The sequence below is a fragment of the Ochotona curzoniae genome, unplaced genomic scaffold (assembly GCF_017591425.1).
Source record: "Ochotona curzoniae isolate NIBS_2020 unplaced genomic scaffold, NIBS_Ocur_1.0 contig_1302, whole genome shotgun sequence".
Lineage (NCBI taxonomy): Eukaryota > Metazoa > Chordata > Mammalia > Lagomorpha > Ochotonidae > Ochotona > Ochotona curzoniae.
Window position 1 is genome coordinate 2,855,497 of NW_024465035.1, and position 26,511 is coordinate 2,882,007.

Genomic DNA, 26,511 nt, shown 5'->3' on the forward strand with positions numbered 1-26,511 from the left:
AAACTTTTGGGTGGAGGAGAGGGAGAGGCATCTCCCATTTGCTCCTGGTTCACTTCCAAAACGCCCTCAGCGCTGGGGCTGGGCTGGGCCAGGCCAAGACAGCAGCCAGAAGCTTAACCCGCGTCTCCAATGTGGACCGCAAGGACCCAACTCTTCGAGGCACTACCCCCTGCCTCCTAGGCTGTACCCTGGGGGCAGAGCTGAGACTGAGACCCCGCACTCTGACACTAGCTGAGGGCCTCCTCAAGTGTTCTAACTAGACCAAATTTAACTGAACACAAAATTACAGAAAAAGAACAAAATACCCAAGTTATACAACAAAACATTTACTAATGCCGTCAAGGCCCCGTGCGGTTTCCCTCAGATGCACCTCTCTTCCATCCCTCACCTTTAACAATTTGTTCAGGACAAATCTGAGTTATATATTTACTTTCTCTTAATTTTTTTTACAAATATATATACATATATATTAGAACTATCTTAACACTTTACAACTTGCCTTTGTGGATACACCTTTACATCTGATTCATGTACGCTGACATGTATAGTGTGTTCACAAGGTACAGAGTGCTCATCAGACACTCTGCATGCTTCTCCACGGTGCTCAGATTTTACCTTCCACTTTAGTAGAAAGAATTCCATCTGATGATTCCCTTCTTAAAAGCTGGCAACAGGAAAGACACGGTAAGGCTAAATCCTAGGGGCCTGGAACTCAAGAGGCAGAGACCCAAGCACCTGTGCTCCTACCCATGTTGTGGGTAAGCAGCAAGCTGGATCAAAAGTATAGGAAGCAGTACTAATATCTCCTCTGCTAAGTATTCCAAGCAGCATCTTTAACCATCAATGATACTGTGCACAAAGTAATGTCCACAGGCCTGAGTACCGTTTCGGGTTCTCCAATCAGATTGTAAGCACTCTAAAAGTCTTGCCTTCTTTTGCACCCTACATTACACCTTACGCAGGTCTACACGGGCATGTAGTAAGGACTGGTCTTTACTATGGACTACGGAGGATGAAAACTAATATTAAATGATTATTTTGTGTAAACATAAATTATATAAGTTACTTTGATCTATATTATTGCTGTCATATAGAAGAAGAGTATTGAGGTTAAGAACTTGGCCTTTGGGCGCAGGGTGAGGAAGAAAACAGAGGGTGTGGAAAGGACTGTTTAAACTGGTCTTTCCAACACTGACCGACTTTGCATCGGCTGGACAGACCATTCTGAGTGTGGGGAGAAGCATTAGCGGAACGTAACAAGGCTTGAGATTGTTGGTTCTTACCTTGATTACCTCTGGGGTCTGCTGGATCAACACTGCTGAAGGAGCGTCCTGGGCTTTTTCACAGACAGCAGCTCTGCCGGGTGACGTGTTAGCCTGAGAGGACGTTGTCAAGGTTTCTTGAAGAATTTGCATCATTTCCTTTTCTTGTGATAGACTTCCTCTGCTTGATTTGCACTCAACTAGTTCTTGAGCAAAGTCTTCAATGCTTTCCAGAATTCGCAGTAAAAGGGCTCTATCTTCTTCCTCGATCTTGTGTCCGTTGGTTTCAATAATCTTTGTTAGGCAGGAAGGTGAGACTTTTTCTGCCGATGAAGAGACTTTAGATTTAGGCTTAAGATCAACAGGGGTATGACCAGTCATCTGACCACGACTGTTGAGAGAATCCAAGTTTTTACCATTGACAAGTGGCTCTCTTAAAGAGGTCTCCATCTTCTGTGAAAATGACTCCAAATCCATTAACAATTTATCTATCTCTTCTTGACTATTAGGGTTCACAAAATCCTTCTGGTCTCCTACTTCAACTTTAGCAGCTTTCGATTTAGGGTCTTTCTTGGCTGGATGAGCACCTGGTTTTTCAAATGCCTTGCCAATTTCATTCTGTGTTGAGGCAGGACAATTTTTAAGATGAGCACAATGGTCTGAAAATTCTGCTCCACATTCACTTACCTTCAACAGTCTGGGTCCATTCTCTGTCCTTTGCCCTTTATTTAATGCTTTCTTTCCATCTGAGTCTTCTTCAATGTAAAGCATTTCCAGTAAGTCACCAGATGTTACATTTTCTGAAGAGTTCATGGGTAATATTGGTGATTGAAACTGGGTGGCTTTTGCCTCTACATCATATAAAGAATGTGTAGAACTGTTGGAGATGGATTTTATGGTATCCATTTTCCTAGAATTATGCTTGTCATCCTGTGGTTCGTTAGTTTTAAACTGTCCAGAATCAGAGGCTGAGAGTTGGACAACATCCTCATATTTAGGGGGCTGATCAGTGCCAAATATTGGGGAACAGGGAGTTGGTTGTAAGGCAGGCATGTTACTGATCAGTTCTGTTAAATCTACAGACTCGTTGCTCCCAGACTGCATGAATTCAAACGGTAACTTCCTCAGATAGGACGCTAACCTGGTCATTACATTCACGTAGACCGTTTCAGAGCTAGAAACGACATCATTAGTATTTCCTTCAGTGATGTCACCACCTGACTTTTTCTTAATGCACTGTTTTATGATATCTGTGCATTTTTTCAAATCCTCAGAACATTTCAGCAAGATATCCAAGCACATCTTTATGTCTGTCCCAGAAGAAAAGTTATCTATTTTATGCTTTTCTAAAATATGAGTTACTAGGTCTTCTTCAGAGAAGTTGTGAAGAAGCATGGAAGTTAGGTTTGTATCAAGTGAGTTTCTGTGGGACAAGGACTTTTCCTCAACGGAGGAACTGCGGAGTAAACCAAAGGAGGGAGAGTTCCCATCGTTGTTATAATGGCCACAGAGCAGGTCAAAATCAACTGACCTTCTATTAAATGAGTCAGACTTAACTTTCCTTCCTTTTTTGTAAGCTGTGTGGTTAGAATTTTTCAGTTTTTCAAGGGAAAATTCTTTTATTTTCCCACTGGCAAAACTGATCGCTTCTCCTGCAATGTCCTTTAAGTTACAGGTATTCTGAAATGTAGATCCTCTCTTGACCCTGTGCATGCCAGTGAGGGTCGGATGGGTGTAGTCACCTTCAGCTGGGGAGAGCCCATTCTCAGAGGGCAGAAACATGGAGTTCAGATCCACATCTTTGAAGTGAGATACAGGGATGTGCAAGAGATCTGCACAAACACTATGGTGTACCACGATACAGTCAACTCCATGGGAGAAGGTGTGGCACGTTCCCGTGCAATAATGTATAGCTTGCTCAAAACGCCGATCTATTACCACGCTGCTGTAGTGGTTCACGGTGCTAACCACAAGTCTGTAAGTTGCTGCCATAATATCAAACCCACTTAGGGCAGGACTTGGAACTTTTCAGAATGCTGACACTTAGATGACAAGGTACTTAGTGACACTGTTCAGTCGTTCCTTGCAAACATACTGACTTCTCCCAGAAAGGGAAAACATCTCAATTTGAGGTTCAGTAACTATTAGTATACAGTAGCTGCTGCACATGTGCTTGTGTTAGCAAATCTAGTAATTTAATAACTGCTTTTAAATTTTATTTAGTAATAGGATTCTACAAAACTATTCTTATGAGAAAATATCCTCTTTTAGTTCTTCAACAGTCCCATAATGTAGAAACGTCATTAATTTGTTGTCATAAATCTTAGTCAGTAGCACAGAAGTATTGTGATAACCGAGTCCTCCAGTGGTCAGAATGATCCATTTTTTTTTTTTTGTAAATGAAGGAAGCCTATAATAAAGAAGAAAGCAATTAAAATATGATTTTAACACTGGATATTTTCTTATTTCTTTGTATCCCAAAATACAGCTATCAATAATTTCTCTGACATATTACTGATTGCTGATAATCCATTCACCTCAATTGTTTGGCTGCAGCCACCTCTCAGGCAACATTTCTTATCTTACTGTCCTTGCCACCTATGCAACACTGAGAAGTCCAGACTTGGACGGCTTTGTGTTGCTCGCAGCCTGAGAATTCACACTAAGTCTCCAGCACGGGTCATGGCACCGCCACCTCTTCCGACTCACTGTCCAGTCCCTCAGCATCTGTCCGCATCCACTTATAACTATTCTGTGCTATTCTCCTGCACAAACCTTTTGTTTCCATCAAGTCTTCTCAAAGACTGTCAACACATATTCATACTGTTTTCTGAATCCTGAAACTTCTTTGCACTTTGCAACTATTTTCCCTGCCTTGCCTTGTCTTACTGAGAGAAAACCTCCTTGGCTACTACTCTTGATGTCACCTTCCAGACCCTGTTTCTGCTCCACTTAATCAGGTGGACAGAACTGATTTACTCACAGACTTTTTAAAAACATGTTTTTTTAAAAGCACGTTATAGTTTCCTTCCAAAAATATTCTATAACTATATTCTCTTAGTCAACAAATACTGAGGGCCTACTTAGGTACCAGGCTCTTTTTCTAAGGGCTGGGCATTTAGCAGGAAATAAAAAAAAAATCTGTGTCCTTACAGAGCAGACACAGAGAAAAACAATATGGAAGAAATCATAGAACTTAGCAGATGGAGACGTGTGACACATGAAAAAAAAAACTGTATTTTAGAAAAACTGCAGGATGAGGAAAAGGGGCAAGTTGGTGTTTTTACAATGAGAAGTTAGAGAAAATCTTACCAATATCTGAATACAGATCGAGGAGACACTACGAGGTAAATCCCCTTTAGGAACACACAGAGATAGATGAAAAGGAGAGTGAGAGCTACCCCATTTGCTGGCTTATTTCCCAACGATCACAACAGATGAGAGCTGGCTATACCAGAGCTGGGAATCCAATCCAGGTCTACCAAGTGTGGTGCAGAAGTCACTGGCATCATCACAGCTGTCTCCTAGGGCAGGCGTCCACAGAGTCAGGGGCCTAAACCAAGTTTCAGACCCACGTACTTCAATATGGAATACAGGCACTTTAGCTGCTGAGCTGAATGTCTGCCCTGGAAAGCTGGGACTTTTAGATCATGGAAGACTGCACAGACCACGATGATAAAACTGGCTTGAACTCTTGCACTGCCTTCCCAGGCACATGAGCTGGTTCAGGAGCAGAGCAGCCAGGATTTGAACGGTGCTCAGATGAGATGTCAGCACCCCAGTCAGCAGCTTAATCTGATATACTACAATGCTAGCCACTCCCTCAGCATCTTAACTATTAAAGATTAGGTTTAAACTATCAAAAAAGGTAAAGTATTAAACCTTTTAAGAGGTCTAAGAATATGAAAGAACTTTTAGTAAGGACAGAATAGAAGGCAAATACTAAGGAAACTGATGGGAATGCATGGTAGGATAACAGAGGGGCACTACTTCCCAACAGAGCTGATAAAACTCACTCAGAGGTAAAATACATGACTGTCAGAAAATTAAAATATCCAGGCATTTATTAAGATATGGGTCAGATACGTTTTTAAACTGATACAAACAGCTGGCTTTCCTCTGAATTCTGAGAAAATAGTGTTTCTGAATGTAACTCAAACAACTGATTAACATGCCTAACTTGAGGAAATTAGAAGGAAGTTTTCATGTTCCATTGGAATTTGAAATAGTCAAAGTACAGCGACAAAGTTAGACATAGGCTGTATAATAAAATTTCCTGTGTTAATGGGAATACTTTTTATTTGCCCTATCCATTATGTCACTATTACTAACATGGGGTTTAGAAAGCACTTTAAACATCACTATTACAACTATGAAACTATATTTTAATTCTTAAGTTTGAAGTTACTTTAGATTCATACAGAAGTCACAAAAATAGCACAGACAATTGTTGTGAACTCTTCCCCCAGTTGCCCCCAATGATAACATCTGACATCATCACAGTGCAATTATCAAAACCAGGAAACTGACACTAGTACTATTAACTACAGACATTATTTGAATTGTATCAGTTTTACATGTACCCACTCCTTCCTTCCTCCCTCCCTCCCTTCCTTAACTGTCTCCCTAATCAGGACACATAACCATCCCATCAACCCTCTCACCCTCCCTCTCAAAACATCTTATATTACCCTCTCAGAGGCATACCCTTGCCCCAATTATCTCCGTTACTACAATTTTGCCAGTTAAAAAAAAATGTGTGAAGTAATATAAAGGCACTTAAAAGTTGGTGGAATTTTTTGGAATTAAGGGATAAGTCTATTTTGGTACACAAAATTTTAAAATCAATTTAGATTTTTGACAATATGCATTTTTTGCTGAGCCCTTGTATTGTATGTAAATGTTTGAGACCGGCTTCTCCCTCCTAACAATGTTTTTGGACACTTACATTCCCACACTAATGGAACTTCATTCCTTTTTATTATTGGGAACATTCCATTTTATGGATATACCACTACTTATTCACCCATGTTCCATTCATTAAAGGGTCCTTGTGCTATTTCTACATTTTTCCCAATGACAATAAAGCTACAGTGGGTATCTGTCCATTGGTTTTTGCATGACTGGTTTCATATCTGAAATCATGCCAAGTGGGTGGAAGCTGTTGGGTGGATGGTGAGCTAAACCTGTGGCTTACCAAGTGGCTACACCATGTCTACATTCCTATCTGCAGCGTCTGAGCAGTCTCTTCAGCATTTGGTGTTGTCGTTATCCTAGATTATTGATTCTAATAGGCATGTAGTATATCTCAGTGTGGCTTTAACTTACATTTTCCTAATGAATAGTAATGTGCTTTCCAGCTAGCACAAACTCTTCTTTGGAGAAGTGTCTGTTTAAATCTTTTGCTCATTTCAATCAAGTGGCTACCATATTAATGCAGTTCCAGATAACAGGGAAGTAGTTTTCAATAATTCTTGATAAATCTGAAATTTAAGAGTCATACTGAGAATGAAAGCAGGTGGAGGAAATACTTAAATAACTAATTACATTTATGTTTGAAATGGAAGGAAGAGTAGAAGCCACACTTCAGGATGTGACAACAACCATCAATGAGAAATTTACAGTCTAAAACTGTAAGTTTTCAAAAAACTGCCAAATTAGGTGAAGATTACTTCCTTGGTATTTAGTTTAGACTAGTAAGTGTTAAGTTCAGCCTTTTTATTCAGGGTGGAATCCAACTAATGCCCAGCTGTCCAAATGGAATCCTAAATATGAACTCTAATCCACACAACCCAACTCAGAACCACAACACTATCCTGTTTCTAAGTGCAAATCAGCCTGCACGGGCTTGAACTCCAACCCTGCTGCTTAACAACTGTGAAGCCCCACGTGAGTAATCCTGTCGGCCTGTTCTAACCTCAAAATGGAGAAAACAACAATATTCATCTCCTGAGGATTAAATCAATGCTTACAACGATGTTGTTGCTCTAATTCACACATCAGTTTTTGCTGGAGGATGGCCCCCAGAGAATGACACTGAGTAATCAATTCACAGTGGTGTCCAGAGGGACCTGTGGTGTCCAGAGGGCGACCGCAGAGGCGAGTAAAGCAAATAACCAGGGCTAAACTTCTTTTTCCCCATTTTGGTTCCAAAATTGACACACGCTCTTTTCGGAAATGTCACTATTTGAAGTAAAATCCATTTTAATTACTCAATACTAATCAGAAAAAAACACTATTAATGCTTTATGGATATGCTATCCAGACTTATGAAAACTAAAAATATGTACTTCTTTTTGACAAACTTGGACCACAGTTCTTGAATGTATTTCTATGTCAAAATTGATTTTGGTCATTTCAATGGAAACATATTTTATCATACAGATAAAATAATTTTGCCATCATCTACCGCTGAACATTCTTTTTGTTTTTTTGTTTGTTGTTTTAAAATGATCCATGATACTTTACACACTGTTATTCAGTTTCTTTTTTACAGAATTCAAATTAAGTAGAATTAAGTAGTACAATTCAAAGACAAAAGCAGTTTGCATATGTGCATGCAAAAGAGTTTTAAAATACCAAGGTACAATACAAAAAAATTAAAAATTTATGCCTCTGATATTGGTGTAGAATGTCTGTTTCCCTGTGTTTTCCTGAAATATCACTCTTTACATTTTTGTTAATTTGACAGCTGAATAATGGAAGAACATTATTTTAACCTGAGCTTCTTTCACTACTGATGAGCCTGAACATCTTTTCACTGTCATTGTCCATTTGAGAAGTTGTTCTTCATGTCTTTTGCTCACTTTATTAAGATTTATTATTATTTTTTTATTGGAAAGACAGATACAAAGAAAGAAGGAGATACAGAGAGAAAGACCTTCCATTTGCTGGATGAATCCCTAAGTGGCTGTAATGGCCAGAGCTGAGCTGATCTGAAGTCAGGAGCCAGGAGCTTTTTCTGAGATTCCTGCGTGGGTACAAGAACTCAAGGCTCTGGGCCATCCTTCACTGCTTTCCCAGGCCACAAGCAGGGAGCTGGATGGGAAGTGGAACAGCTGGGACACAAACTGGTGTCCATATGGGATCCCGGCAGATGCAATCTGAGGATTAGCCAGTAGACTGTCTCTCCAGGCCCTTTTTTTCCACGTTAAGAGCAAGCATCTTCATCAGTCTGAAGTGCAAATTGCATTTCCAAAAGAAAAGACACCTATGAATACAGTTGAAGGATCAATGAAAGTTAGAGAAAAAGGAAGACGGGAAAACTTGAGGCAGAGTCTCAAGTATGTGAAAATGCAGAGGTGTGCCCTGACACAATGAGGGCAGATACACAAGTGGGTCCAGTGGGTTTCACTGAGGGGAGCAGAGAGAAAAGCAGCAGGGAAAGCAGAGAGAACAGTAGAATGACATAAAACATATGCTTATATGCTAAACTAAGGAGACTGGACTTTGGGACAAACAACATGATCTAGATTATTTATGGCAGCTGAGTGGAGGTTAGAGCAAGAGGGAGCAGACTGGAGGCATGGAAAACAATTCAGAGGATACTATAATAATCCATGCAAGAAGTAACAACAATCCAAGCCAGCTAGGCGGCCACTGATTAGACAGCTAGGGAGAAGGGTCGACAAACAGGAGAACGGGAAGTGAGGGAAAGGACTCCTGGGTGTGCGGCTTTGGTATTGGTAGACTGCATTCCCAGGCCACAAGCAGGGAGCTGGACGGGAAGCAGGGCCGCCGGGATCAGAACTGGCGCCCATATGGGACCTTGGTGTGTTCAAGGTGAGGACTTTAGCCACTATGCTATGCTGCCTGCCCACCACCAGAGCCTTTTTCTTCTCCTGGTTCTTTCACCCTGCAAAGAATCTGAATCTCCTAAATTCTGGCCAAGTGGTTCACATGCATCTCGAGAACTCACTCAGACATATTTGTTTATTATTCATTAGATTTACTTCTACTTTAGGCAGATTTAAGTCTCTAACAGGCATTTTCCAACGGTTCCTAAGGCACCTCCTGACTTTGTGAAACTGTTGTAAAACAAAGATATGGAAGCAGAAGACTAGACAAGTCAGGAGGGAAAGGAAGTGATTTTTGAAAGATGAAAGTTTCATCAGGTAAAGAAAAAAATTGTTGTGGGCCTGGGAAGCCAAAAATTCCACAAAGGACACAAAAGGGCCTTGTGTGTTTGGAGAACTGTAAGCAGCTCAGTGATGTTGAAGTTGAGCGTGAAGCCAAGATAATGCCTTTGCTTTAACGGGGCCCAGTATCTCTTCCTTAGCTTGCAGATCCTTTAGGAAGATTAACTTACAATTTAAGGGAGTGACATGAGAGTAAAGCCAGAGCTGAGACCCTGAATCATAAAGACTCAAATTGCTCCTATAGTTAACATTTGTAGGCTATCCTCTGAGAGTATGCAAGAACTCAGAGTTTGATTAAACAAAATAAAATCCAGTTCATCCTTAGACCCAGACAGACTGGAGCCCACCTTTGTCATTCCAAAGGGAACATGCTGGTCCCTATCACTGACCAATCAAAGGAAGGACACATGCACTGTGCCCCAAGCCTAGGGTCAGTCAGGTGCAGAGCACACACTCTCATTTCCCACTCTGAACTGCTTTCATCCCCAGGCAGTCCAAGAACTGAGTACCTGCTGCCTAGCTCCTGCTCTGTGCTTTACAATATGTCCCTACTTTTTCCTACCACTCTTAGCGTCGGTAATTATTCACTATTTGTAGGAAAAGAAAATTACTTTTGGGATTTCTGTAGCATCCCCTCCAACTACATTTTGAGCCATGCTGTAATGTGGTGTCTTGCCCAGGGAAAACCAGGCCCTGGCCGGCAGGCACCTTGGGCAGCTGCTCTGCAGCTCCCAAGAGCTTTTAGACTCAGGGACAGACCTCTACTGGCTGACTTTAACCAGGTATCATTGGCCTGACGTGCTTTTCCAATGGAAGAAATGAGGCTCTGATTTGGCTTGCAATTTGGGAAATGGCTGTGGACAGGAATCCATTCATGACAATGTGAGGTAATACAATGTCTCTGGTGCTAATTTTGACTTTATCTCCTGTGTAAAAATAAAACCCTCCCTTAAGAGACTGTCCGATGGTTCACTCCCCAAGTGACCACAACAGCTGGAGCTGAGCTGATCCAAAGCTAGGAGCCAGGAGCTTTTTCCAAGTCTCCCACGCGGGTGCAGGGTCCCAAGGCTTTCGCAGGCCACAAGCAGGGAGCTGGATGGGAAGCAGGGCTAGTGGAACACTAACTGGCACCCACATGGGATGCCATCATGTGCAAGGCGAGGATTTTAGCTGCTTTTTCTGTGCCGGGCCTGAAGAAAGGATTCTGATGCATGATGCCTGATGGTAAACATCACAGGTTCTGCCAGAGCTATGACCTCTACAGAGGCACACATTTTATGATATAGTTCCATAGGCCCTGGGATTTCCCTTGCCTCCTCCCCAAGCCCCTTTCCCAGCCACACTGAGTTCCCCTGTATTATTACTATAGTATAGTTCTTCATAAACAGGCATGTGTCCATCACTGCGGAAGCCCACAATTTCAAAAGAGATGCTAATTAGATATAATGTTTGGTATTCTCACAACTTAAGCTAGAATCTACACAAAACACACCCAGGGGTTGCCAGACCTGAAAAAGCCCTTTGACTTTTTTGAATGCAAAAAGCCAAGGATTAAGACTCAATTCTGGGGAAAATGAAATGCCTGAAAGTACCTTTTCCAAAGAATCCCTGGAGAGCAGGCTGACCGTCTTAGCTGAGAAGAGCCATCACTACAGAAGCCCACAGGGAGCAAAGTCCAGACAGCCCATCTCAGCCGTGTGCTGCTGCTACTGCCAGGGCACCAGGGCAGTCTCCCGCCTCCCGTCTAGCAACACGGGGAGATATTAAGCCAGAATATTCGACAATCTGACTGTTACTCTGAAAACTATACTGTCCTTAAATACAGCTCTCTTACTTCCAGATTCCTCTAGGGAACCTACACATGAATGCTTTATTTTACAGAGCAGTGTATTTTTGACCATGTTCCCTTAGAGACCCCAGACCTGGAATTCCTCTTATATGAAAGCCACATGTGGACTAAGGGTATTACAAAGTGGACTGTGCAGTAATACTTTTCCTGGAACCCCTGGAGGCAAAAGCTCAACTCACAGCCCTCACCAATGCCTTAAAAGAACTAAGAGGGTAACATTTAGACTTAATCTAGTAGGCCTTTTCTATATTACATGCCAACAGAGCTATTTAGAAGAAAAAATTATCCTTGATAAAATACCAAACTTATTCTACAAAGAAAAGCTGCCCTCTGATTCAAATGGCTTTGAACATCGTCAATCATCATCCAAGGGAAGCCTCTGCCCTCACTAAGAGAAGACATTGCACGTACATACTCAATTGCTCTGGGAACATTTTCCTGGATCTCCGATATGCACACTTGAATTAATGCTGTGTCAAACCCCACCCTGAGCCTTCTTCACCTACTCTTCTGGTTTGGGACTTAGACTCAGTGATGACAAAACTGCTAATCTTTCTGGTTTGCGTTTTAGGACAGAAATAGTCATGTGTGCTGTTTTTATTTGCTGTTAAGTGATGAAGTGCCTGTAAGATAAATTACATGGCAACAACAATGAACTGAACTGCAAAAAATATTTTGCTATACTGAAGATGGGAAATATTTACTAGGAGGGAAGAAGTGGTCCAGAAAAGCACCAATACTGGGGCATGAGGCACAAATGGTGGTTAAAAAAATGAAAATAATGAAAAACTGAGTCAACACTGAACAGTGAGCCCCAATCCGTTTTACCCTGCCCCAGCTTAGGTCACCAGACTCCTTAGGTCACCTCCAACTCCTATTTCCTAATAAGGTTTAAGGAATCCTTTTCTGGAGAAATGCAAATTTTATATAATTACATGATCCTCTTACAGTGAAGTCCACTAACTGACAAATGCTGCCCAAAACCACAACTCTTCTTTTCAGCTTCTAGTTAAAAATAAAAATAAAAAAAAAAAGCTAGGTCAAAGCCAGGATCCAAGAACTCCAACCTGCTCTCACACATGGACAGCAGGGACCCCAACACCTGGGGGCGTCATGAGGCACATCAGGGGAAGCACATGGAGTAGCTGACACTTAACTGGTACTCCAATAGGAGATGCAATAGCTCAACTCCCAGCCACAATGCCTGCTCCATCCTTCTGGCTTTTTGAACTTTACTTATATTTTACATGCACTTTATTCATGTATAATTTACACATAAAATACATATTAAGTGTACAGTCCAAAGATTTTACGAAGAATGAAGTTACAGAATTTTCTCTATATTGTTTTACAATCAATTCCTCCCATCCACTATATCCAGCCACCACAGATCTAATTCCTATTATTACGGATTAATTTGCCACTTAAAGATCTTCACAAATACGCAGTCACACAACATTTATGGTTTGCTGCTCGGCTTCTCTCACTCAGCACAGTGGTTCTCACTTTCATCCATGTTACTGCGTGTACCAGATCCACACGCTGTCTGAACACACCAATACTCATCCCAGCCACTGAGCAGCTGATGGGCATCTGGAATTTCTAGTCTGGGACACTACAAAGCTGCCACATTCAAATGTGTCTTTTTGTGGGTAGGTATGTGTTCAACTTCAATACTTCCAGCAGGTAATTAGCAATGGGATTACTGAGTCACAACTGCTGTGTATTCGACTTTACGACAGAACCTGCTGAACTGTTTTCCAAAGTGGTTCTACCGTGTTACAGTCCCTTCAGCAGCCCTGCGGACTGTAGCGGCTCTTCGCCTTTTTGAACACTCGTCGGCTCAATCTTAGTCACCTTAGTGAGAAGCAGGCTTCAACTGCGGCTTCCAGTCTTCATTTCCCTGGTGATGACTGATGCTGCACACTGTTTCAAATGCTTATTACACGTGCATACACATCTTCTTTTAGTAAAGTGTTTGTTCAGATACTCTGGGTTGACTTTTTGTTGAATTCTAAGGGTTTGTTATTTACCTCTGTGTATGTTTTCCTCTGAGTCTGTAGCTTCTCTCTCCATTTTTTTTGGTGATAGCTTTTGAAGAGTATAGGAGTTTAAAAACCCACAGATGAAGATTAATCCAATTAATATTTTTCTTATAGTTAGTATATTTGCACTCTAACATTATCATATATCCTAAGCTCATACAAATTTTTCTCTTGCAGCTTTTTGTTTTGTTTTGGCTAGTTTTATCATTTCAGACTTTATGTTCAGGTCTGTGATTTATTTTGAATTATTTTCATGCATGTTGTTAGGCTAAGTTTGAAGACCATTCAGGATGCAGGACTGTTCTGTTCCACCTGCATTATGTTGGAGCCTCTGTTGAAGTAACCACATTAAGTCTGGACTCACTGTCTGTCTATTTTTACATCTCAAATCTCCTGTCTTAACTGGTGACAATACAGAACAGTCTCTAATTCATGAGCATGGGATCTCTCTCCACTTATTTAGATTTACTTTAATTTCTCAGCAATGTACAAGACTTTCATTAAATTTACTCCCAAATATGTTAATGCAAATGGTACTATAATTTTAATTTTCCACACTGCTTACTGTTGGCATAAACATTTAATTGGCCTTGTCACATGCCACCTTTCTAAATTCATTTTGTAATTTTTTTCTGATTCCTTGGGATTTTCTAAACAGAAAATCATCACCAGAGATCATGGAAGTCTTCCTTCTCTTTTCAATCTTGGTTCTCTTACTGTTTCTGTATTGACCTTGATCTCTAGAATAGAATATTGGATAAAGTAGTGAGTCCAGAAATTCTTGCCTTACAACAATCTTAGAGAATTACAAAATAGGCGTTTAGTTTTATATCACTAAGTATGACGATGATAATTGTAGGTGTTCTGGCAGACACCCATGACTAAGTTAAGAAAGTTCCTTTTTATTTCTGGTTTGTTGAGAGTTTTCAAAATCTTCATGCATGTTTAATTTTGTTAAATAGTTTTTCTATATCTCTTAAGGTGATTGCATAAATTCTTTCCTTTATTTTCTAAATGTGTTAGAAAAGGGTTAATAGAGCTAAAATTTTTATGAGGTATAAAATAAAAATCATTTATGAGGAATAAAATAAAAATCGTTGAACAGCAGGTGAGCAATATATATGTATTAAGAAATAGACTGTGGTTATGCAGCAAGGTGGAGGAATCCACCATGGGGGGAGGGCTGTGGGAGGAGTGGGGGAAATCCCAGTGCCTATAAAACTGTATCACATAATACAATGTTGTTAACAATTAAAAAAAAAAAAAAAGAAATAGGAAGAAGGACAAGAATAGCACAAATAGCCAGGAACAACTGAGAGTGGTTGTCTCCGAACAGGTCTAGTTGAGAATGGAAATCATGAATATTTAATGATAAATCTCTGAAACTGGAAATGGCTTCTACAGCAAAGCAGAGGTGATGCTAGGGCCTCATTATCGACTGTGTGTGAGGTTAGCTGTGAGGGAAGGGCGGCTGCACGCAGGGATGATTTCAGTGGGACATTCAAGAGAAGATGTTCCCTCACACAGCTGGATAGACTTGGCAGCAAAGAGAGACTTTAATACCAAAAGAATGAATGAGATTGAGCATGCGCAGGATGAGAAAAGGTTTACGAAAAAAAAAAAACCTCAGAAGGAGGCAAGAGAGGAAAAGCAAACAGAGGAAAGCAAAAGAGAGTCAATTTTCAAAGAAAAGGTGTAGAATCAGGCAGATATATCACACAAAGGTGATAGGAGAACGTCGTTCTATCAACACACTTAATTCCAAAGTCTTATGAACCAACAAATGTTAGCAAGATGTCTCAAATCTTAAACCATATAACTGTAATGATGGAAAACAGAGAATGGTGTTACCCTATTTTTATACTGCTATTCATTTGTTCCAGTTCAGGACACATCTGGAGCAGAGAGGAGGAAGACATTTCATTCCTCATTTCAGCTGATAAAGGGGTTACAGAAGAAATGGTCAATGCAAATCAGTCAGAGACAACAGAGAATTAGCTAAATATCCATGCCACTTAGAGTGGTTATGGAAGACTAAGAGTGAAAGTATAGAAAAATATCTTGAAAACCTTTTATTTAACAGAGTGCACAAGGTGTGACTATTCAAAAGTGATGAGTCATTTAAAAATATTTAAATTATTACTCTGCCTGGAAAACACAAGCAATCTTTTGTGGGTGACTCAGTGTGGAAACTTTTACCAATAGAACAGGTCAGAGGAATACAAGTCACGTACTACAAAACCTGTGAGATAAAAAGGTGATCTGGAATTTTGTTTTGTTATGTTCATTTCAGAAACAGTTGAGAAAATAAAGTAAAAGAATCTCAAGTGAAGATTTTCTAATGCTCAAAGAAACTCTACAGATGAGCATGAAAGAATAACCAACTAACTTCTCAATAACATCAAGAGTAACGTAAAGACATTTCAAAAGCATGCCTAATTCGAACATAAAGGGAATCAGAAAGTAGTCAAGGCTTACTTTAGTTTTACTTCAGCGCAAGGAAACGTGGTTGACGGTGAAAGCACCAGGCGGGCTCCTGATCACAGCCGCTTCTGTGTGATTCCGGAACCTGCTCCAATCACTTCCTGTACTTGGACTTTGCCTTCTCTTCTGGAAAAACAGGATGATAGATGCCTCTGGGGCCTGAAAAAATACATTAAGAAGAAAATTTGCTTAAATTAGGAAAAAGGTATGTGTCACTAGATAACTAGTTTCTATTACTTGATGTGGGAAACATAATGAATAGGCTATGAATTCTTTAAGATTTATTTTTATTTGAAAGGCAACTTTACAGGGAGAAAAGGAGAGAGTACGGCTGCAATGACTAGAGTTGGACTGGTCTGAAGCCAAGAGCTCAGAGCTTCTTCCAGGTCTCCCCCATGGGCGCAGGGGCCCAAGGACTGGCCCGTGGTTCATGGCTTTCCAGGGCACTCTAATTGGGGTAGGGTCAGAAAGTGGAGCGCTGTGACTCGAGCTGGCACCAATCTGGGAGGACAGCACGACAGGTGAAGGCTTAACCTATTAAGTAACACTGCTGGTCCTGGCTATTAACATTTCACATCCATAATTTTCAGTTACTAATTTCTCTGAGAATTGGCCCTAAAAGAAAAATTTAGGGTGGGTTAAACTTACACATAAAATGGTAAAAACAGTCATCTGAAAGATTGGAAGGGTGCTTCCCTCTTTCAGGTTCTGCACAGCTATCTGCCATGGGCAGAGGAGTAGAAAGCAGGACCTCCATCCCCGTCTGCCCGGGAGGCAGGAGCTCCACCACTCAGGCTGTCATTGCTGTGCCCAGAGTCCAGTATTTGTAGGCACTGGACTCGGGAGCCGTAGCTCGACTAGGTCACCTGATGTGGGATTCAGGTGTTCTACCTGGTGTCCTCTTAAATTTTATTTTTAAGATTTATTTATTTTTCTTGGAAAAGTAGATTTAAAGAGAAAAGGAGATGCAAAGAGAAAGATTTTCAGTCTGCTGGTTCACTCCCAAAAGTAGCCTCAATGGCTGGAGCTTCTGCAATCTTAAGCCAGGAGCTTATTCTGGGTTTCCCAGGAGGGTGCAGGGTCCCAAGGCTTTGGGCTGTCCCCCACTGCTTTCCCAGGCCACAGCAGGGAGCTGGATGGGAAGTGGAGCAGCTGGGACTTGAACTGGCGCCCATATGGGATCCCAACATGTGCAAGGTAAGGATTTAGCCACTGAGTCATCGCTCTGAGCCCTCTACCTGGTGTTTTAACTGTTACGCAAATATCTACTTTCCCTTAGCAAAATTATGAAAACATTCTTTAATATGTTTTCTAAAACATCTATAATAAGTGTCTCTAGTTGGAAATTTTTAAATTTCATTAATACATTTTTTTCTGAGTAGTTTTTCTCATTTCTTATTTCAGAAGTGATCAAACAAAAATCAGATCACATTCTACAAGTGAAAATCATGTGGGTAATTTAAACATGTTTATTTTTGTCCCAAAGTATCTGAAAGTCCTTATCTTGAAATGGAATATGAGGGGGGTCTTTTTTTTTTTTTTAAAAGATTTATTTTTATTGGAAAGTCAGATACACAGAGAGGAGGAGAGACAGAGAGGAAGATCTTTCATCCGTTGATTTGCTTTCCAATTGGCCACAATGGTTGATGCTGAGCCTATCTGGAGCCAGGAACCTGGAGCTTTTTCTGGGTCTCCCACATGGGAGCTTTTTCTGGGTCTCCCACAGGGTCCCAAGGCTTTGGGTCATTCTTGAATGCTTTCCCAGGCTACAAGCAGGGAGCTGGATGGGAAGCAGGGCCTCCATGATATGAAGCAACACCCATATGGGGTCCCAGTGCATGCAAGGCAAGGACTTTAGCCGCTAGGCTACTGCACCAGGCTCAAGGGGGGGGGTCTTCAAAAAGCCCAAGAGAGGATAGGTTCCCAGAAGTCAAAGCTGAAGGGTTGGGGAAGAGGACATACCATCAGAAAGCCCTTGAGAAGTTCCAAAATAGGAGGACATGGGAGACAGCGTCATATTTACATTGCAGGAACATCACTAAGTACAACACTGCAGAAGACTTGGCGAAGCAAGATACAGAGAATAGAAGAGAAACAGGGATGCCATTAAATGAAGGCAAATAAGGAGCTTAAGCGACCATGAGCAGGCTCTGGACATGGTCCTTTATTTTTAAGTATTATGCCTTTTCTATTCTCCATGTAAGAAATCCTGTTAACCTGAAAGCAGATCTTAATTTATTTTGCAAATTAGGGACATCTATATACATATTTAAAAGATTTTCACTAATTATTCACTAATTATATTGAGCACGTTTTGGATATTACAGAAAGCAAAAAATGGTCTAACTTTTAGAAACTTAGAAGCTACACTGACTGAAACAAAAAAGAATAGACAATAAATTCAGAAGACATTGACGGAGCTCCTCTCGGGCCTTCAGGGAGATCACACTACGGTAACAAGCCTCTTTTAGAAGGAATGTCTACATCCTCCTTTCCCTTCCTGACAAATTCATTTTAGTCCAAGTGGTCAGAGAGGGTTGTGAGAGCCAAGTGAGCAATTCTGAGGAGTATCAGGAATCCGAGTGAAATAAATAGCAGCACGAGGTCTGGACAAAGCATGCTTGAGTGGGATGATAAAAGACTTCCAAAGAATGGTACGGATGGCAGCAAGCTTGGGAGAAGCCTAGAACTTCCTTCAGCACAGCTTGTTTAAAACAAAACACTTTATAGCATAACATTAGAATAAGACAGAGAAAGGAAGAGAGAGATAAAAACAAGATAGTATCAATAATATTACTTTTGTAAATTTTTTGGATTTAAACATACACATCCACCTAAATACACATACACAACAGATATACATATGCACATGTAAATAAAAGTGAAATTATAGTTTGTTACTTGTTTTTCCCCACTTAGAAATATCTCAATGAAAATAGGAATCTATACCATACAACTCATATAGATTGTGTGGATATATTCAATTTCCTTATTCAAGTCTCTAATACGACCCACTAGGTCGAATAACACGGCGCAGAGAGGAAGCCAATGGCAAGCCAACAGCAGCTGACGGTTCTGAGGATTCCAATGGTGGAGAGAGCTACGACATATGGAGGCTCAAGAGACCAGTGTTCCAGACAGAGATGAATAATGTCTGAATCTGGAATTCTTTGTGGATGAAGAGGAATTTCCAAAAGGGAAATAAAAAAAGACTGCAATCCAACACACACTAAAAATAATTTCAAATTTTCACATCTGCAGAACAGATAGAATGTCAAAGAAAGCACTTGGACAACTAAAACCAGTGGACAGACTGCCAGGAAAACCCAAACACTGTGGCATGAGCATTCAGTCACAGACGCCCGAGGTGACACAGCCACATGACACTCTAAATTTCACTTCAGATGCTAGGTGGTTTGAAAGCTTTGTGTATCCTCTTCGGACCTCCACTTCCTCAAATATTCCTCAAATGACTGTGCTTGCCAGAGTTCCCTTGGAAACAGCTAATAGCTCAGCATTTCCCACTGCCACCAGAACAAGTCTGCTTTTATCTTTCTAGAAACTGGATATCAAAAAATGGTTCCATTTGAAAAACTACTCCCACATTTAGAAAATATCCTGAAATTCACAATATTAAAAAACAACATTCTCCACTACCCATCTAGCTTATTTGTTGATCTCAAAGAAGAAAATGCAAATTTAAAATTGGTGGACCTGAAAATCATCACCTTAATACATTAGTCAAACTTGAATAGCACAGTCTCTATAGTTCTTTTGCCCAAAAGACCTAACCTTAATCTACTAATTAATCAATCTTCCAGTAGGTCTATTGTCCTATTACTGGCAATTCATGATAAAACAGAAAAATTTATAATACAGATCATTTTATAGGATCACTGGTTTAGTTTCTTTAGTAAGGTCAGCATCGTGAGGGAACAAAGCAGGGCAGTGTGCTGGGTTGGCAGGAAGGAAGTGGAAGGCCCTGAAACAGAAGCTCAAACCCCAGCTACTTTGACCAGAGTCAGGATGCCGGTGTGCGGGGACCGACTGTCCTCTGAGTCGGAAGCCACTGAAGAGTTCCAAGCAAGAGACAACATCGTCTGATTTACTATTAAACAGAATCATTCTGGCTGTTATCATAAAAAACAGGGGGGCTAAAAATGAATATAAGGGTTTTAAAAATCGGATCACCTGTTTTTATTTGAACAATCTGAAGATGAGAACTGACATTAATTACAATGGGAACACACTTGCCAGTGAGACAAGGATGGTCACAAAGCTGACCAGCTAACAGTTTAGTTTTAGATGCTTAAAAAATATTTATTTTCATTGGAAAGTCAGATATACACAGAGAAGGACAGACAGAGAATGATCTTCCGTCTGCTGATTGACTCCCTAAGCGGCTAAGCAGCCACAACGACTGGAACTCCGCAGATCTGATGCCAGGAGCCAGGAGCTTCTTCTGGTTCTCCCACGTGGGTACAGGGTCCCAAGGCTTTGAGTCATCCTTGACAGCCATCCCAGGCCACAAGCATGAAGCTGGTTGGGAAGTGGAGCAGTTGGATACGACTTGGTGCCCAGATGGGATCCTGGAGCATGCAAGGTGAGTGAGAACTTTAGCCACGAGACTACAGCACAAGGCCCTTGGATCCTTTTTTTAAACAAACAAACAAAAAATGATTTAGTTATTTGAAAGGCAGAGTTGTAGAGAGAGACAGTAGGCAGAGGCACCTTCTAAATTTTGCTGATTCACTCCTCAAATGGCTAGAACAGCTGGGACTGGGCTAGGCTGAAACCAGGTCCAGAAACTCCATTCAGGTCTCCCATGTAAGTAGAAGAGGGCCAAGACCTTGGGCCACAGTCTGCAGCCTTTCCAGGTGCATTAGAAGGGAGTTAGACCGGAAGTGTAACAGCTGGACTCAATCTGGAATTCATAAGGGATGCCAGTCTTATAGGTGGTAGCTTGACTCACTGCACCACAATGCTGGCCCCAAAATGAGATGCTTATTGGAGATTCAGATACAGAAAGTCAATTAAGAATTCAGCCTGGAGTTTACGGAAGAAACCCAGGCTGATATAACTTTGGGAGTCATATTTAAAACTATAAAACCAGAGGTGGGTACAGAGGCACAGTAGGATAGCATCCACCCTCAGTGCTATCATTGCACATTGGCACCCATTTGAAAACTGGATGCTTCATCATTTCCAACCAGCTTCCTGCTAGTGTGTGGGAAAGCAGCAGAGGGTGGTTCAAATACTTGGGGCCCTGCACCCATGCAGGAGACACTGAAGAAGCTCCAGGCTCTTGGCTCTTTGGCCCTGGTCTAGCCATTGGGAAGTGAACCAGTAGATAAAAGATCTGTCTCTCCTTTCTCGCAATTTTTCTTTCAAATAAAAAACAAACCGGGCCCGGTGTGGTGGCGCAGTGGTTAAGGTCCTCACCTTGCACGCCCGGCAGCTCCACTTCCCTTCCAGCTCCCTGCCTGTGGCCCGGGAAGGCAGTCGAGGATGGCCCAAAGCCTTGGGACGCTGTACCCACGTGGGAGACCCGGAAGAGGCTCCTGGCTTCGGATAGGCATAGCATCGGCCATTGCACTCACTTGGGGAGTGAATCATCTGATGGAAGATCTTCCTCTCTGTCCCTCCTCTTTGTATATCTGACTTTCCAATAAAAAAAAAAAATAACAATAAATCTTTAAAAAAATAAAATAAAAAACAAACCTTAAATATATTTATGTGTGTGTGTGTGTGTGTGTGTGTGTGTGTGTGTGTGTAAGACAGAGACAGAGAGAAACAGAGAGGATCACCAGGGGAAGGGGTATAGAGAGAAGAGAGGTCCAAAGGCAGCTCTGTCTAGAACACTCAGACATGAAACAGCAAGGCCAACACTGATACCCACTGGATCTTCTTGTGGTGACGAAATATTTTTGTATCTGTGCTACTTAACAGGTAGACACTACCCACATGTGGATATTGGGCACTTGAGATATGCTCATGCCACAGAACAACTGAAATTTTAACTGAGCCTGATGGCTATGGAACTGAACAGTAAAGATGGACTGTTTGGGAAAGGAGTAGTCACAAGGAACTGAAAAGAAGTGACCAGGGGGAAATCCACAAGACAATTATCAATAGGTCTCTAATAGTTCTGTACATTGTGTAAGCAGGCCAGTGATTATTTTGATAGAGATACATTTGATAGTTCCTGACTTCAAGAACACTTGTATAGTCAACAGCCCTCAAGATTCCATTGAATTTCTTTCCACATCAAAATGTTATTATCCATTATAAAATAGGTAACAATTCTCTCTGAAATAAAGAGCAAGCATCTATATTGACCATTATAAAAGATGTTGGTTCTCCAGATTTGATTACTTTTCTATGAAACATCCCCATGAGTAGGTTTATTTAGCTTCTTAAGACTGCTGGGAGGGGACTGGGACTTAGGGAACTAGTACAAAAATACTGGTATTTTGGCTGCAGTGACAAATAATAAGCTATTTTTTCTCTGATCCAGAAATCTCATGCTACATAAACTGTGGAAAATTAACTTGCTGGCTTATAAATAGGGTAATCTCTTGTAATTCTTGACAAGTATTTTAGAAGCCATATGATGGAGGTGTTTTTAAGAAACTGATTAACTAATTTTGAATGTTAAGATATGTATTGAGGAATGACAGATGGGGGCATGATTGACAATTGATAAAACTGATTTTGATGGAATCTGATCGGCCTGCGTTAAAAAATGGGAAAAATTCACCAAATTCAACAAACTCTAGATCATTCTTTCAATAAGTTCTGCTGTGAAGTTTATATGAAATTTGGTAACAAAGGAGACATGAAATCAAGAGGGATTATGTTAAAGATGAAACAAACAAGAAGTATATTTTCATGCGTAAGAGTGATTCTGGAGAGGCAAAAACTGATGACGCAAGGAAAAGAATCACAAAGCACTTAGGCTAGTCTTTCTCAGGAATGGGAGAAAAAGAATATACAGACAGTACTGTAGCATGTGGTAGGTTACTGTGGGATGAACTCTTTGGTGACATAATTATCTCAGTGAAGCAGGTGGAAAAGTCTTCAGAGCTGAAAGCGAAGAGTGGGGAGGAAGTATTGATCATATGAGGAAACTTAAAACAGCTACCTAGAAGATGATACCAAGAGGAAGTAACAAGGGAAATACAGCATGATTACCAGGCAGTATTAAGAGTTCACTTAAGGTTATAATCAGCTACATGAAAGCTGGAGGCAGAGGCACAGGTGGAAGCAGAGCAGAGGAAGAATCTGCTGGTTCACTCCCCAGATGCAACACCCAGGACTGGGTAAGGTCAAGGCCAAGAGCCTAGAATGCCATCTGGCTCTCACATAGGTTGGCAGAGCCACAAGCACTTGAACCACTGCTCACCGTCTCTTGACATGTATTAGCAAGAAGGTGGACTGGAAGCAGAGTTGCAAGGTCCAGTTTCAAGACAGCATTCAACTATGGGCTGCAGGAATGCCAAACAACAGCTCAACCTGTTGTGCCACAACACCCACTCTGTGATCAGCAATTTAATTCATGTTCAGAAGCATAGCTTCTCAGGCACAGAACAGGCAAAGAACTGGATTAACAGGTACTGTAGTTTAGCTGAGCAAGGTTGCTAATGCGTGACAGAAAGTGAAGACGTGATAACTTTTGTTTTTAAGGATTTAATTTTCATTTGAAAGGCTGTTACGGAGAGAGGAGGACAGACGGACACACACACACACACACACACACACACACACACACACACACGGGTCGGGGAATTTTCCACCCACTGGTTCACTTTCCCAAATCGCTGCAATACAGCCAGCCCAAGCCAGCAGCCCGGAGGTTCTTTCAGGTCTCCCACACGGTTGCAGGGACCCAAGGACTTGGGCCATCTTCTGCAGATTTCCTAGGCGCATTATCAGGTAGTGGATCCCAACTGGAGCATCCAAGCCCTAAGCCGACACCATCGAATGGCAGCATCAAGGGTAAAGGATTAACTTACAATAACCGCAGCCCCCATAATAACGTACGATGGACTCAATCCTTCCAACTCCTGAAACTGAAAACCTTCACACTAAATCCTGTTGTTAGAGAAATCTCCATATCCTTCATCTTTGAAGTTTTAAATTTCCTTTACCTTCTTAAGCTGAAACTAAGTTCTCCTCTGAGGATGCTTTCTTTACCTTTTACATGATTTTTTTTCTTCCACATTCCTAAAACATGAGGTGTGTCAAGTGCCCTTTGTATTCCTCATTACTGCTTCTAGACCATTCTCCCTTTGTTCTCTCCAAAACTCCCCTCTGAGTCACAAACCATCAGACTCTACCACCCACTCACTACTCTTCCTTATTGTAGTCTTTTACAGCTCCCTGGGGCCACTGCTTTTCACTCCCTCCCAAGTTTAGCCCTTGGCTCACTACATGCCAGTGCTCTTGCTGCCATAATTTTTTTTAATTGATTTCAACATTCAAACAAATAATCCAATTGATATCTTGGGCTTTCAGTTTCTTGACCTTTTACAACAATCTGTTTTCTACCCTGTCTCAACTGTTTTCTCTTATCGCCATACCCTAAGACTTTAGAAATTTAAGAGGACTATTTGGCAGCCACATATACGGAAGAGCATTATTTATATATATATATATATTTAATGGGTGAGTTTCTAGAAAGACACTCTGCCCCAGTAGCAGCATCCAAGGGATGGTCATACATCAGGCATGCCACCACACACTGCAGAAATCCATGCTGCCATCATCAACTGGTTAACAGCCCGAAGAGAAAACCAGAGATGCTTCACCTCTGCAGCCCTTTTCCTGGACCTGTCTTCCTTTGGTGTGCGTGTGTGACAGAGATAGGGGTTGGTTCAGAAGCAAAGGCATGCTTCTATGCTGATGTTTATTGTTATCAGATTCTCAAGGGAAAATTAGTATCATTTTACCATGTTTTAAATGATAATCACGTATCACTTGACAGGGGTATGTTCTGAGAAATATGTCATTAGGTAGTGTTTTCGTTCTGCGATCATAAAGTTGATTTACACAAACCTAGATGGCTCAGCCTACTAAATAACTAGGCTATAAAGTGTAGCCTATTGTTGTTAAGCTATGAACCTGCAAAACATGTTACCGTGCCGAATACTGAAGGTACCTGTAATACAAGGGTAAGTACCTGTGCATCTAAACATAAAAATAATATATGTCGGGGATTGGTGCAACAGTTCAATTGCATAATCCTCCACCGCCAAGCACCAGCATCCCAGATGGATGCCGGTTCATAACCCAGTGTTCCACTTCCCATCCAGTTCCCTGCTTATGGCTTAGAAAAGCAGAGAAGGATGGCCCCAAAGCCTTGGGACTCTGCACTTACACAGGACACCAGCGAGAAGCTTCTGCCTCCTGCCTTCAGACTGGCTCAGCTCCAGCCATTGTAGCCATTCTGTAGCAGATGGAAAATCTTTCTCTCTGCTTCTTCTTTCTGTAAATCTGCCTTGCCAATAAAGATAAGTCTTTAAAAAAAAAAACCCAAAGCAATGATATATGGCATCAAAGATAAAAAGGGAAAGTTAACCACTTTCAAAATATTTTTTTTGTTACATTCTTACTCTTTAAACTCTTAGTCACTTAAAATTTACTTTAGGATCTTTTGTGTTTTGCCTTTTAGACTTTTTTTTTTTTTTACTAAAAAGTAAATCATAATCACACATATGAGCCTAGGCCTACAGAGGATCAGGTCACGGATATTACTGTCTTTTACTTCCACATCGTCCCTCTGGCAAGGCCTCAGGGACACCACACATGGAGATGTCACTTCCTATGACAGTCCTCCTGGATTTCTACTTAAGGAGTTACCTGCAGCTCAGAGGTATCACTCCTTTAATGTGTCTATGAGGATTTGCTTTATTTATTTATTTTTTTAACATTGTACACTTGCTTCTAAGCAGGTAATGCACCTTGAGCATTCTTCTTTTAATAAAGTATCTTCTAGTGTTGGGCTGTTCAGGTTTTCCAACTTGTTGGGGTTGCGAAAATTACTGCTAATTATTCACTGTGATTGGGGGGGCGGCTCTTATCCTGTAGCTCCCTTGTTCTTTTGCCACTTCCTCAGATACATGTTCACTAGGTGAAGCTATTTCAGCTCTACTAAAATCTTACGAACCATCACCATATATGAATATATGAAGTGAACTGAAACAAATGTTTTGTGTGGTATGACTGTGCTTAGATATGGGAGGACTGTGTTAAGCACCGAAATAAATCATTGGGAACTGAGGCTGTCGTACAGTGGGTAGTCACCCTATAGGTACCCGGTTCAAATCCTGGCCTGGGAAAGCAGCAGAAGATGGCCCAGGTGCTTGCGTCCCTGTGTCCACGTGGCTCAGCTTCGGCTGTTGTGGTCTTAATGGTGAACCAACCAGCGGATGGAACATCTCTGTCTCTACCTCTCTCTCTTTCATATAAAAAACTCATTCATATAAACAAACCTTTGAAATATAGGGGGAGGAGGAGATATGTGGGAAAGACAGGGAGCACCAGGATAGAACACATCACCCTGGCCCAGGGGAGAGGCTGCAGATTACCTGGGGAAGGGTGTCTGGGGACATGTTTGAGTGGGAGAAGCTGGAGCCATGTTTGACAGGGGAGGAATGACTTTGGGGATCTTCCATTGACCAGGCTATTGCACTTGTAGGTAGGTGAGGGAGCTGAGACCAGGTGGTTTAGAG

General features: G+C 41.3%; 1 protein-coding gene across 1 annotated transcript in view; it reads right to left on the reverse strand.

The window, feature by feature from the left end:
* The window catches only part of PPP2R3A (protein phosphatase 2 regulatory subunit B''alpha), a 78,148-nt gene extending 62,236 nt beyond the window's left edge, over positions 1-15,912 (reverse strand). Inside the window, exons 1-2 of the mRNA XM_041004616.1 lie at positions 15,773-15,912; positions 1,284-3,672 (exon numbers count right to left, since the gene is read on the reverse strand). Coding sequence (XP_040860550.1) covers positions 1,284-3,254 — 1,971 coding nt within the window. The 5' untranslated portion in view covers positions 3,255-3,672; positions 15,773-15,912. The remainder of the gene's footprint in view (positions 1-1,283; positions 3,673-15,772) is intronic.
* Positions 15,913-26,511: the final 10,599 nt, after the last annotated feature.